We start from the raw sequence: 15,096 nt of genomic DNA, 5'->3' as shown, positions 1-15,096 counted from the left end.
ATGACTCTATTTCCATATCGTCATCCAAGCACAATGTGGAAAAATGTTTGGAGTAAGGACCAATGCGCTCAAACACATAAACTTCAGGACTTTCAACGTCCTCAACATCAATGATACTAGAGTCAACAAAATTTATATCCTCATTATCCTTGGCTGACTCTAGTCTCGCATCTTCAACATCGACATCCTCAAATTGTAGTTGGCTAGGTTGTTGATGTTCTACTTTGACCTCCTCCATTAGTACCTCGAATCTTCTTGGCTACTATCCCTAATATTAGCTTGTTGAGCATTAAAAGCTTTAACCACTTGACTCACTTGAGCCTCCAAGTTGTGAATAGTTGCCTCTTGCCTTTCTGTTTGCAATTGTTTCTCATTATTTTGTTCCAGAAGGAACTTTAACATATCCGTGATCTCCTTCAGGTCTGCATCCCCAGGTTCTTTGTTCATATTAACTTCACAAGAAAAAGTGAAACCATTATAGTAAGGGGTTGGGGGGAGGATAAGAAATATAAGCACAACCATGAAAGTGACCATTTCAACCACCACACACATCACACACATTTCACAAATAAAATTGAGTTGGTGCACATAACTCACTTCGAGAATATTTTGATAATTTGGCCATAAGTGGTTTCTTTCACAATATATATAAGGATCAATAGTAGAATTATCTACACCTAAACTCCCAAAATTCCAAGATATCATGTTTCTCAAATCAACAAGTAGAATAAAATAAAATTAAAAAATAAACAAAACAAAATAAAAGTTCAAACTTGAAACCTAGCAATATATAAAGCTACAACTACACCGTTAGTTCTCTGAGAACGGTGCCAAAATTTGATTACGCCTAACTCTATCCCTAAAAAAGATAAGCGGTCGCTGCAAATATAATCCGGTCTAAGAGTCCGGAGTCGAATCCCATATAGAACTAAGGTTTTAATACAACTGTTGACTATCACTAAGAAGACAAGCTCGAACAATTCCAAAGTTATAAATATTAAGATTCTTATATCCAACTAATTAACTAACAAATTAAAGTAGTAAATTAACAACTAGGGATACTAAGGGTTGGAAAAAAGATTAAGGAGGTCTAGAGTTATGATTTCCCCAATTGTCGGAATCCTTCCCACTACATATTCTATAATTTCGCCTAAGTATTCTCTACTGATCATGATCACTCGACTTATCGTAATTCTCTCTTGAGCAACTACAACAATGTGCTAGTCATATTCTCTCGAGTTAAGGTAGCCCACACTTTTTCACCGCTCACTATGATCATGTTAAAACTTTGTTATATCTAATCCTGTTGTTAAACCCGCCGTATTGATCTTTCATATACGTTAAGAGTGACGTTGTTCAAAAACCACCTAAATATATACTCTTTTTCAAGCAATACATAATAAATAGGCACTGTTAATTGAGAGCTCTTCAATTAACTAAAATAAGCACATAGTTGAACAAATAGAAAAATTCAAAAACTCAATTATGTCAAAACGTATCAAGAATTCATCCTACAAAAGGTTTCATCAAAACCCTAGATAACAAATTAGCTATTCATAATAGGGTGCAAAACTACAATACTATAATTCATAATCAATAATGAAAATAGGAAGAAGGGAGTGAAAAGCTCGTAGAAGAATTCTCTGTCTTGCTCCTAGCGTGTTCTTGCCTCCTTGGGTCGAATACCCTCTCTAATGATGTCTCCCCCGCTTAAAACTAACTTTAAGGGTCGAATACCCTCTCTAATGATGTCTCCCTCTCTAAAAACTAACTTTAAGGGGTATTTATAGGGTAATGGACGACTTTACATGTCCAATACTAATGAGGAATTAAACTTTTTTTTGCATGGCATTGTTGGTGCCTTGCACTGCCTGTAGCACTGTCGTTTTGGTGCAAGGCACTGTCTGTAGCACTGTCTTTTCAGGGCAAGGCACTGTCTATGGCACTGATGACAGTGCCTTGAATAATGCCTTGCACTGTCTACGGCACTGTTGTTACCGCGCAAGGCACTGTCTATGGCACTGACTTTTTGTTGCCTTGCACGTCTTCTTTTATTGCTCCATTTTATAGATCTGAGGTACTATTTCGTGCAACTTTTCTCCACTTCATGTCCAAGCATTCCTACACATGAAATAAGCTCTATTAAGCGCAATTATCGCAAAAATTAGCATCCAAACAACAAGCAAGTAGGGTAAATAATGTCAAAATATATGGAATTATTTCATGATATCAGCAGGGGAGGCTCGGGTATTGCAATTGCGATACCTTGTTTGCATTTGCAAATTCTGGACTTGGGTAGACAAAGTCTGGACTTGGGTAGCGAGGAGGATGGACTTCGCATTTGCGAAGTCTATGTCGCAATTGAGACATCTCCTCAGTGAGTCAGTTGTCGCAATTGCGAGCTTTTCTTTTGAGTCGCAATTGCGACATCTGCAACTGAACAAAGGGCTGGGAGTTGGAATTTTATATCATTTTCTCTCATTTTAGAACCCTATACTCAGTAGGAGGCGATTTGGAGAGAGGTTTTCATCAACAAATATTGGATGAGTGATTCTAATCAATTTCCAACTATATTTCATGATTATATCTTAGATTTAACATCAAATGTATGCGAATCAAAGAGAAAAATTGGGGCTTTTTGTCAAAGTTTTGAAAAACGAAGATTTGAGCTTTGAGCTTTGAGAGTCGATATGGACTCAGATTTAAAAATAAAATATGTATATGGACTCGTAGAGTTACGGGTAGTCAGAATCTAGCCTTGGACCCGGGTTTTGACCGGGCAGGCCCGGAATTGACTTTTGTTAACTTTTTGGAAAATGTGTAATGATCATAACTTTATCTATTGTAATTGGTTTCCCTGTCATTGTTTGATAATATTAAGTCATTTTTTGTTAGAATTGAGCCGTATGGAGGCGAGTTTTAGAGGAAAAGCTATATTCGAGGGTTGATTTGGCCTAGTTGAGGTAAGTATCTTGCCTAACTTTGTGTGGAAAACTATCCCTTAGGATTTGGGTTGTTTCTAATAATTGTACTATGTGAAAAATGTGTACACAAGGTGACGAGTATGTACACGGGCTATATGTGGTATTTTGACCGGTTTAGTCTTCTTCCATGCCATTACTTGAATTTGTTATAACATGTTACATCTTTTATTGTTAAATTTATTCTTACATATTCTAATTGATGTTGTTAGCATTTGTTTTACCCTTTATTGTTGTAATTGCTCTTATATGCTTAATTGAAGTTGCTACCTTCCTTATTGTCTTGTTACCCCTTTTATTATTGAAATACTCTTACTTGAAGTTGTTACTTTGTGGAATATCTTCTTGTTGAGTGATTGGTGTTGAAGTTGTGGAAATCATTATCACATTGAGGTTGAAGTTATTAATTGTTGACTATTCCTCATTTTGATATTATTGAGATTCTTATACACATATGATTGAGCCATGAGCTCTACCTTGTGGTAACATTGATATTGTTGATTTTTGCAAGTGTTGTGGCATATGTGCACATGTGGTGCGAGTTGATTATTGTGTTGTGATATTGATACGCATGCAATGGTATAAGGATAGGGGTTGATACGCATGCAGTGAGATAAGGTGAGAAATTATACGTGTGTTGCTAGTAAGATAAATTACTTGAAGACATGAGATGAGATAAGGGAGCTAAAACGCGTGTAGCCATTTCGGAAAAATATTTTCAAAAATAAATATAAGGTTCACGCGGTGATATAAGAAAATATTATGATTGAAACTGTAAAATGTGATATGAGACGGTACGTCAGTTGTGATTCTTGTTGTACATTTCATGCTAAAAGAGGCTTGTTGGTTGAACAGTGCTTGTTGTTTCTTCATTCTCCTACTTGTAGTTGTCCAGGTTTGACTACTTGTTGTTTCATCATGTGTTCACTACTTGTTGTCTTTACCGTTTAGATTTCCGTTGTTAGCTTATATTATTGAACTGCTCATCTGTCATTTACTTCCTCGGGATCCATTATTAGACTATGCTATATTCTGTTCAGTTTCTTATCCTAGTAGGTGTCCTGACCTGGTCTCGTCACTACTCTACCGAGGTTAGGCTTGATACTTATTGGGTGCCATTGTGGTATACTCATATTACGCTTCTGCATATTTTTGTGCAAATCCAGGTACATCCGCCCGTGCTAGACGCCAATGACTGATTAGCTATTTTCGAAGACTTCAAGGTATACCTGCTCGACATTTGCAGGTCTCGAAGTCACCTTCTGTTTAGATGTTCTACTATTTATTTCCTCTTCAAAATAATATTGTATGTCTAGAACTTTAGTGCACTCGTTGTAGAGCTTATGACTCAGTTCCACCAGATTTTGGGAGATATTTGTCGGTTGTAACTATTGGGGTTCATTATGATAGTTTAACAGTTTAAAATGATGTTTAAGTTATTGTTTCTGCTCTCTTTCAATATATGGTAGGCTTATCTAGTCTTAAAGATTAGGTGTCATCACAATATCATAAGGTGGGAAAATTGGGGTCGTGACATGTTAGCATTCGAGGAACTACACTCCAAATCGAAATCCTTTTCAATTATACACTAGATACATTCCTAGATCTTTATTATCCTTTTTCGTCTCCATATAGACTCTCACACCCATATCATTGCGAATTTTCATTAGAGAACACCTTTCGTTGACTCTGTATTTGATTTTGATGATTTCGACAGAAGTATCTATTGCTAGGTGTTCTACAATTGTTGCATTCAAAGCACTGTAACTCGAATCTTCATTGATTACAATTTCATCGACATCGAAATCAATATATCTCCCGAAGCTATCCTAACAACCAATGTGTTGAAGCATTATCACAAGTGTTGCCATCGAAATTCACTTGTCGAAGCAATTTCAAACTTGAAAAAATAATTTTTGATCGTCAAATCATATAGAAATCTGCTATAGTTTCGAAGCTGATTAATCACGCTTCACATTCATCTACCTCCCGTATTTTCTATAAAAATTTTGTTTTGAATTTGTTGAGTTTTTGCTATAAAAGCAGAGAAAATCTTCGATAGAGGTGGATACTGCAGAAAAATCGGCATATCTATTTTCGAAAAATTATTTTGTTACTTGAATCACGCGTCTAATTAAAGAAGCCCACAGTTAGGACACCAGATTAATCGATTTATAATTTGTAACAAAAACTGGCTTAAGGCGGGTAATATATAATATTTGAACAATTTTAGTAAATAAGTTTCATATTATTGTATAGGAAGGAATTTTTTCTTTACAAAGGGCCTATTTTAGAAACTTGATATATTTGGTCGAGCTTTTAGGAGGAAAAAAAAATACTTTGAGACACAAAAATTATTTTTTAGAAGCTGAAAAAAACAGCTTCTCACCAAAAACTTTTTTTGAACCTTAGCCAAGCACAAATTGTTGCTCCAATAACGACAAAAGTACATTTCAAATTATTTAGCCAAACATAAAATTGTTTTTCTACAAAAATATTTTATCGGAAAACACCTCTTACAAAAAGCACTTTTGGAACTTTGGCCAAACACTATTCGCTGCTCCAATATTGGCACTTTTTTAGAAGCTTTGCCAAATCGGCTATTAAGCTATTTAAGATTTTGGCTCTCCAACTCTCTATTCATTTAAATATGAAACTAAGAAAAAGGAAACAGATAAAAGAAATGAATATAAGATCTAAGGCAGCGTTTTCCAATAGCATCGCAAATAAACTATTACAGAATCATGACAGGAAGCTTACACATCAATATCTTCCAATGACATCAGATCCTTTTTTTGGGGCTGTTTTTTCAAACAAATGCTTCAGGATCAAATTCAATAGCTGCATGACTTTTTGCGGCAGAGACTCGAGCAAAATGCACTTGTCTAATGCTAATCTGTACATATAATGAAGTCATGCCGAGGAAAGTTAATGGTAGTCATGGCACTTCACAATGTTTTCTGCTGAAGCTGAGCTCTATAATTAGCTCTTGTTGCCAATCAATGTGGGCGTAACAGTTACAAGACCGATAAGGAAAAGAGTAGCTATAGAATGCATGTCATAGAGATCACCCACCGACTGCAATTCGCCAAGAGTTATTCCAGCCTGCATTGTAATCCCTTGGTCAGCATAGTCAATTTTAAATTTAATACAGCAGAATTAAACTAATACTGTAAAATATCGTAAATTCATAGCTTGTACACTAGTGTCTGTATTTTAGCTAATTTACTACCATCGTAGCTCATGTTCACACAAGTAGCACACCAAAAGAGTTTATCAGATGAACTCAAAAACAAGTTAAAATCAGCTCCCTCTTTGTATGTAAGATGTTCAATTTTTTTTAATTCCCCTTCCTAGAGAACCCCACTTCCCAGGAGTCGATAAGGCTACTCCCTCTTTGCATCATAAATCTAAAATGTTTTTCTTTTAAGTCAAAAGGAGCAGAAACCATAGTTGGCCAAAACAAACTACGTTCCCTATTTCTTAGTCATTGACACTTTGCATAAAGAGTTGAATAAAGAGTACGAGTACCCTGACAGTGACATAAGCAGCTGGAATGATCCCAATGACAGTTGCAAAGAAGAATATATGGTAAGGCACGTCCACGATTGGTGAAGCAACATTGATAAATGTGTTTGGCAGTGTCGGTGTAACTCTCAAGAAAAGCATGTAATTTAGCAGCCGTGTTCGCCTTCTAGCCACCTGATAGATCAGAGATACTTTACTGCAACAGTAGCAAATAGGAAAGCGGAACATTATGATTGGGTTGTGAGTTGAAAATCACCTGGTCTCTGAAGAAAGTTAACTTATCAGGCCACAGTGAGAACACGAGAGGCCGCCCAATCAGTTTGGATAGAAAATAGCAAGATGATGCACCCGCAGTAGCGGTGAACACGACCAGTGCTACACCTCTGAAGATTCCAAAGAGAGATCCGGCAAGCAGTGACATGAAAACTGTTCCTGGGATCATAAATGTCTGCATAAAAATGTAGACTACACAGTATCCCACAAGGACCTGAACGGTGTAGTCACTAGTATAGCTCTCCAGGTGATCCCTACAGAACATTTAAAACCATATGTTGTATAAAAATCATATAATACTAGTGTCATTTGTGGAAATTAGTATTGAATAAGAAAGAAATATACTAGTATATGATATCATCTCCAACAATCACGGCACAAGTCTGAAAATGCAGATTAGCATGCATGGTCAACTACAAGTGCAGTATTTTGATAAAAACAATGCCAAATGTCAATTACAAGTGCTATTTTTGTAGATACCTATGCATCTGCTTGCAAAAATACATTAGCATTTCAAGTGCACAGTTCAAAGCCAGGACATATCACCAGAAAGCAAGTTTAGTGAACAGAGTTGATTTTCCTACCTGTTGTTTGATCAATTCCTTTGCCAAGTACCCCACTCATGCAATGGGTGCATAACAACTTCAATGCTTAACGCTATTAACAGTCCACGTCTTTCCTTAATTTCTCCCATTACACATGTTACATCTAACAATCCATTCTAATCACCGTTCAACGGGATGTACTTATAGCTCTCCATCAATGAACAAGCAATTGTGAATGTTTGAGACACCCCCTTTTTATTGATAAAGTAAGATAAAGAATGTTTGTGGTGCCACTAGACCCCCCAGACTGAAATAGGCAGAGAGGCATAGTCAGACAGAAAGCCTTTTACTCCCCAAACTGTCCGTGAAACTAGTAAATGTTTGTAAATTCAGATCATATTTAACCCCCTCATGTTTATTCCCCCTGAAGTTCACTCTTTTCACATTTAAAAAGAGGTTTGCGGAACATTTACACCGAGTCTTACCAATAAATTGTTTCTCTAACTCAACACTGAGTTATCAGCAGTTCCCATATCCAACCTCATGGTCAAGTAGGTTGATCGAAGAGTATATGTGTAAAGCAGAGCAAGGGCAATGCAATAGGGGCACTTTCACTTGCCTCTCAGCCCACCATCCAAAAAAAAATGTACTAGTTATCATAAACTTTCTACCTTTTTTTATTCATCAAATGTCAAAGGGCTAAGTTTTCCCTCCTCCTTTCCTTCAAAGAATTTGTTACTCCGCTTTTTTATACAATGAGCATCACTTCTCTAATTCGAGCAGGTCAGCTCCATCTACATTCTATTCTTTACAGATGGCACCAAAATTTTCTCAAAAAGCATTCCCTTTTTTTTTAATTTACAAATATAGTAATGGGCATAAAGGTGAACTTAATTGGAGCGCCATGGTCAGTGAGGATAAGTTGCTTTGGATTGAGGCATAGTTGTTGTAGTAATGGACATAAACTACCCCCTTAAGCTCTTTACAATCCAACATCTTACAAATCAACAAATTATGGCCTTTCCATCGGGGGTGGGGGAAGCCAGACACCATTTTAGGTCAAAGATTCCCCATTTTTCTATCTTCTCTCAAAACCAAAAAAGACAATAAAAGAAATAGCTTGGCAAGCTAAAATATGCATTCAATTAAGATATTGGAAAAATACATTCAAAGCCAATAAGAATGACAAAAAAGATGCCATTTTTACCTGAGTATTTGAAGATCTTCAAGATTTCTTGGAAGCTTTAAGAAGCTATAATCAGAGGCAGGCATAGTTAGATAAATACAAAGCAGACCCAATGCATAACCCAAAACAACAACACCTGCTACCCCAATCTCCCAAAATGTCAAAGGAAACTTATTAACAGATTTAGTTTCATTTATTACAGCACCGCTACTGCCCCCTTTTTCCCCATTCCCTTGCATTTCACACTTCAAAGATGAAGATGATGTGCCAACTTCTCCCTCCATTTTTTCAACAATTATCCAACCAAGCCAAAAAAATTCTTGAACCAATTTTAGAAAAAGGAAACAAATTTATGCACAAGAAGAATAGAGGGGGAGGAAGTTTAATTTTGTGAGTTTGTTTTGGCTTGCTTTAGAAATACTCTTTCTTCGTTCCCCTCCCTCTTTCTATGTGCTAAAAAAAGGTTTCCTTTTTCTTTTTTTCTGTTTCTTTCTCAATCAATTTATGGAGGAAGATAAAGTATATTCCTTCATTCTCTGAATGAAACCAAAAGGGCAGGGGAAAGCTTACTCAATTATACTCTTTTCTGGGGTGTTTTTCTAATTAAAGAAAAGTTACGAAGAAATGGTTGACATTACTTGCTTAAGGTTGTACTGTGGTCCAGGCCTAGCGGGACCGGCCCGGGACCGCAAGCCCACATGGGTTTTGGACTAAATGGGCTGGCCCGTATGGTCCGGTCCCAAGCGGTCCTAGGAGTCCACTATGGGCCGGTCTTGCACGTAGAGATCGCGAGCCCAGTACCGTTTAGTCCGGGACCGGATGACGGGTCCGGGCCGATTCAACCGGGCCCAACGGCTATTTTTCAAAAAAAAAAAAAATTAAAAAAATTGGCCAACGGTTGGAAGTTAAAAAACTAGCCGTTGACCTGCTAATTTAGCCATTTGGCTTTTTAAAAAATAGCCATTTGCCCGCCAAACTTTTTATAATTATACTTTTTCTGTATTCTCAACTATAAATACCCCTCATTCTTTCATTTTTACTCACAAAATCATCAATCTCTGTATAATTTTCTTCTATAATTCCTTACTTTATTATTGCAATTTGTGAAAAATTGTGAAGTTGGTGAATTGAAGTCTTCAACGATATACAATTTTCAAGAAATTGTTCGTCAATTCGGTAAACTCGTTCCAACTCTTAAGTTTTAATATTATAGTTTTGTTTGTTTTAGTTTGTAAAATTATAATTAATATGGACTTTTCTTTGAAAAAAATGTTTGGTGGTAAGGGAAAATCTAAACTTGGTGAATCTAGTGGCCAAGCTACTACTCCTCCCCCGGCTCCCCGACGCAGACCTGTTACCCGTCCTCCTCCACCTATTATTCTTGATAGTGATAACCTTTGTTTTCAATTTACCGATAGTCAATTTTGCCATGATATTGCACCAGGTCAACAATTAAATGATGAATATATGAATGCTCTTTATGATAATCAAACTATCGATGAAAATGATGATATAGATGAAATGCAACCGGATTTAGATGATACACCTACTAGTCCTGTTGTTAACCCAACTGATAATAATCCAAATGATGCCCCGCCTGACCCTCTTGTAGTAACCCCTACTTTTAATAGACAACCTTCTAGACGGTGCGAAACATCTCTTGTTTAACATTTTTTTACTCAACTAAGAGATCAAAATAAGGCTAAGTATAAAACTTGTGGGACTTTGATGGCTCATAAATATACTGGAGACCGTAGTGGTACGGGTACTTTGACTAGACACATAAAGACACACCCTAGAGATAAAGCTAGATTCCTTCAAATGAAAGCTGCGCAAGAGGAGACAAGTGTAGGTACTAAGGTTAACCCTAGTACTAGGTCAAATCTAGTTCAACCGAGAATTAACACTGTTACAGGTGACATTTTATATTACGATCCAAATAAAGATCGTGAAGAATTCAAAAATGGTTACTGTTCTGTGCTTACCCTATAGTTTTCCTTCTAACCCTCACTTTGTGCATTATATTAGAAGAGTTTTTAATCCTACTTATAAAGGATGGCCTCGTGCAACCGTAAAGAGCGATATTTATAAATATAAACATGAATATGAACAATATTTGCGCTATTTATTTACTCATATAAATTGTCGCGTTGCTATTATTACTGATATTGGTAGAAGTGGTAATGACTGTGATTATCTTACTGTTACCACTCATTGGATTGATGAGGAATGGAAAATGCAAAAGCGCATTATTGCTTATAGAATAATTAATTCATATTACACAGGTAAGTTTATTGCTAACACAGTTGCATATATTTGTAGATATTTTTTGTCACGACCCGAAATTCTCACCTTCGAGAGTCGTGATGGCGCCTACTCGTAGAAGTTAGGCAAGCCATGAACTTAGAAACCACTAACTCATTCCTTTTTATACATGTTTCGCCAGTTAAATTATAAATGATTAAGCATTTAAATGACAACGGAAAATAAAATTTAGCGGAAGTCTTAAATAAATATGAAACCCAAATATCTAGAAACCAATACATGTCTCTACCCAAAATCTGGTGTCACATCATTCACGAACTACTAAGAATACTACATACATCAGTTTGAAAGAAAGATAACACTATCTGTCTCGAATGCATGAGATAACAGAATATAAAATAGGATAGAGTAGACGCCGGCCTGCGGACGCCTGCAAGGCTACCTCGGTATCAAGGTGGACTGAAGGCTGGCTCCTGAGCTAATGTTGCTGCTCAAATACTACTATGATATCTGCACATAAGTGCAGAGTGTAGCATCAGCACAACCGACCCCATATGCTGGTAAGTGTCTGGACTAACCCCGGCGAGGTAGTGACGAGGCTAGGACCAGACTCCAGATAAACCTGTGTAGTTATATAATATATGGCGGAAACAGTAAACAGGTAATAAGAAATCAAAGCTGGGGAAGGGGAACATGCTTCGGGGTAGCAGATAAAACAAAATATCAAAGAATAATAAGGAAACTACAATTTAACTTCTAACACGGATAAAAAGAAATAAGGCAACTTTCACTTTCAGCTTTATCTTGTTGCAGGTGTACAACCCAATCCCATTTCTCATATCTTGTGGTAGGCGTACCACACGCTCCCATTTCATTATATCTTGTGGTAGGCAAACCACCCGCTCCCATTTCATTATATCTCATGGTAGGCGTGTCACCTGCTCCCATTTTATTATATCTCGTGGTAGGCGTACCACCCGCTCCCATTTCATCGATCTTGTGGTAGGCGTACCACCCGCTCCCATTTACAAGTCATCACAAAATTACAAGAAATCCCAGCAAGGGAACAAAAATAATTTTATAACTTCCCGGCAAGGGAACAAAAATATTGAAACAGTCATCCCGATAAGGGAGAATCAGCTATAACCAAATCCTAACTCATTATGTACTCAGCTCAATTAATGACAATACTAAATCATAACTAAGATCTACGAGGATAAAATCAATCTTTACTCAATATAGGAGATCATTAATTAAAGCATCCGAAGTGCCATCTAAGAGCACAACAACGTTCAAATTTAAGACTCACGGCCATGCTCGACAGCAACGTATAGATACTCGTCACCATGCCTATATGTCGCACTCAACAAGAAGCAAGTAGTAAATAGGACTCAACTCCTAATTCCTCAAGCTGAGGTTAGACCGAACACTTACCTCGAACTTTCACGGCCAACTCAAGCCTCGAACACCGCTTTTCCTCTCAAATTGAGCTCCAACCCAATTGAATCTATACATAATTGACTCAATATCATCAATAAGTGCTAAACAATCCAATTCCAATGTTCAATTATAACTTTCCAATCATTCTTCCTAAAATCCCAAAAATCGACCCCGGGCCCGCTTGGTCAAAACACGAAGTTCGGACCAAAACCCGATCACTCATTCGCCCACGAGCCCGAATATATAATTTGTTTTCAAATCCGACCCCAAAACGAGGTCTAAATTACAAATAATTTAAAAACCTTAACTCTACCCAAATCCCTAATTTCTACCCTTAATTACATGTTTAGGCCTAAATATCTAGTGGGTGTTGATGGAAAATGAAGAAAACAAGTTAAAGATTACTTACCCAAGAGATTATGGTGAAGAGAAGCTTCAAAAATCGCCTAAGAGCTTTGGAGAAGAAGAGGTTTGTGAAATTTTTATAAAATCCCGAAAGTGTTTTGTTTTTGGCCTTTTTAAAATCACTGGGCGAAAATGTCCTTCGCGTTCGCGATGGGCAGGCTGGGTGAACCTTCGCGTTCGCGTACACGGGCTCGCGTTCGCGGAGAGTAATCTCCTCGAGCCCTCGCGTTCGCGTCCAAAAGTTCGCATTCGTGTAAGACAACTACCCTAGCCCCTGCCCAGGCCCATTTGGCCTTCGCGTTCGCGTTGCCAGGACCGCGTTCGCGAAGGGTTATCCTCCCCCCCAAAGCCTCGCGTTCGCGACCTGAGCTACGTATTCGCGTAGAAGGAAATTCCTTCAGCAACAATTAACCCATCACGTTCGCGTGGGTACTCCCGCGAACGCGAAGAAGGAAGTACCAGAAACCCAACAGCTGAGAAACCTGCAACATTTTCTATGCCCGAAACCCTGCGAACACATCCGAATCACACCCGAGCCCTCGGGGCTCCTAACCAAACACACGTATTAACTCAACAACTTCATACGAACTTATCCGTGCGATCAAATCGCCTAAATAACCTCAAAAACAATGAATCAAACCTAAAAATCAAGAACATTTTCTCAAACTTCATCAAGTTTCGAATTTAGCAATTCAAGTCCGAATCACGTCAAACGACGTCTGTTTTTAACCAAAATTTACATGAATGACTTAAACCATATATAAGACCTGTACCGGGCACCAGAACCAAAATATGGGCCCGATACCATCGCTTTCTAATCAGATTTCATTTCCAATTTCCTTAAATATTTTCAGAAAATAATTTTACTTAAAAATTCATTTCTCGGGCTTGGGACCTCGGAATTCGATTCCGTACATATGCCAACGTCCCATAATTTCCTACGGACCCTCCGGGACCGTCAAATCACAGGTCCGGGTCCATTTGCCTAAAATGTTGACCAAAGTCAAACTTATTCATTTTAACATCAAAACATAGCATTTTCACAAAATTTCATATTTAAGCTTTCCGGCTACGCGCCCGAACTGCGCACGCAAATCGAGGCGACTCTAAATGAGATTTTCCAAGCCTCGGAAGCACAGAATGGATAAGAAAACAGGTGATGACCCCTTTGGGTTGTCACATTCTCCACCTCTAAAACAACTGTTCGTCCTCGAACGGACAGAAGAAGGAAGTACCTGAGTCGGGGAATAGATGAGGATAATGGCTCCGCATATCGGACTCGTACTCCCAGGTCGATGCCTCAGGAGGCTGACCTCTCCACTGAACACGAACAGAAGGGAAACTCTTGTATCTCAACTGACGAACCTGCCGGTCTAGAATAGCTACCGGCTCCTCCTCATAGGACAAGTCCTTGTCCAATTGGATAGTGCTGAAATCTAACACGTGGGATGGATCGCCATGATACTTCCAAAGCATGGACACATGGAACACTAGATATACGACTGATAAGCTCGGCGACAATGCAAGTCTATAAGCCACCTCTCCCACTCGATCAAGAATCTCAAACAGACCAATAAACCTAGGACTAAGCTTGCCCTTCTTCCCAAATCTCATCACGCCCTTCATAGGCGACACTCGGAGTAATACCCGCTCACCAACCATAAAAGCCACATCTCGAACCTTGCGATCTGCATAGCTCTTTTGCCTGGACTGAGCTGTACGATGCCTATCCTGAATAATCCTGACCTTGTCCAAGGCCTCCTGAACCACATCCGTACCCAACAACCGAGCCTTTCCCGGCTCAAACCATCCAACCGGAGATCGACACCGCCTACCATATAAAGCCTCATAAGGATCCATCTGGATACTCGACTGGTAGCTGTTGTTGTAGGCAAACTCTGGTAAAGGCAAGAACTGATCCCACGAACCTCCAAAGTCAATAACACAAGCTCAGAGCATATCCTCCAATATCTAAATAGTTCGCTCGGACTGGCCGTCTGTCTGGGGATGAAATGTTGTACTCAACTCCACCTGAGTGCCCAACTCTCGCTGAACTACTCTCCAAAAATGCGAGGTAAGCTGCGTACCTCGGTCCGAAATGATAGACATAGGCACACCATGAAGACGAACAATTTTCCAGATATAGATCTCAGCTAACCTCTCGGATGAATAGGAGACTGCCATGGGAATGAAATGTGCTGACTTGGTTAGCCTATCAACAATGACCCATACTTCGTCGAACTTCCTCCGAGTCTGCGGGAGCCCAACAACGAAATCCATAGTGATCTGCTCCTACTTCCACTTAGAAAGATCAATCCTCTGAAACAATCCACCAGGTCTCTGATGCTCATACTTAACCTGCTGGCAATTCAAACATCGAGCCACATATGCAACAATATCCTTCTTCATTCTACGCCACCAATAATGCTGCCGCGAATCCTAATACATCTTCGCAACGCCTGGATGAATAGAG

At 38.5% G+C, this 15,096-nt stretch overlaps 1 protein-coding gene across 1 annotated transcript; it reads right to left on the bottom strand.

The window, feature by feature from the left end:
* Nucleotides 1–5,671: 5,671 nt before the first annotated feature.
* On the bottom strand, nucleotides 5,672–9,067 carry LOC104242571 (uncharacterized membrane protein At4g09580). The gene is made up of 4 exons (XM_009797649.2): nucleotides 8,535–9,067; nucleotides 6,766–7,036; nucleotides 6,513–6,683; nucleotides 5,672–6,086 (listed from the first exon to the last, which is right to left on the bottom strand). The coding sequence occupies exons 1-4, from the start codon at nucleotides 8,795–8,797 to the stop codon at nucleotides 5,964–5,966; spliced, it is 828 nt and encodes a 275-aa protein (XP_009795951.1). The 5' UTR covers nucleotides 8,798–9,067; the 3' UTR covers nucleotides 5,672–5,963.
* Between the last annotated feature and the right edge of the window lie 6,029 nt (nucleotides 9,068–15,096).

Source organism: Nicotiana sylvestris, chromosome 8 (genome assembly GCF_000393655.2).
Source record: "Nicotiana sylvestris chromosome 8, ASM39365v2, whole genome shotgun sequence".
Classification (NCBI taxonomy): Eukaryota; Viridiplantae; Streptophyta; class Magnoliopsida; order Solanales; family Solanaceae; genus Nicotiana; species Nicotiana sylvestris.
The sequence above is the reverse complement of the archived record's forward strand: the minus strand, read 5'-3'. Positions and strand labels throughout refer to the sequence as shown.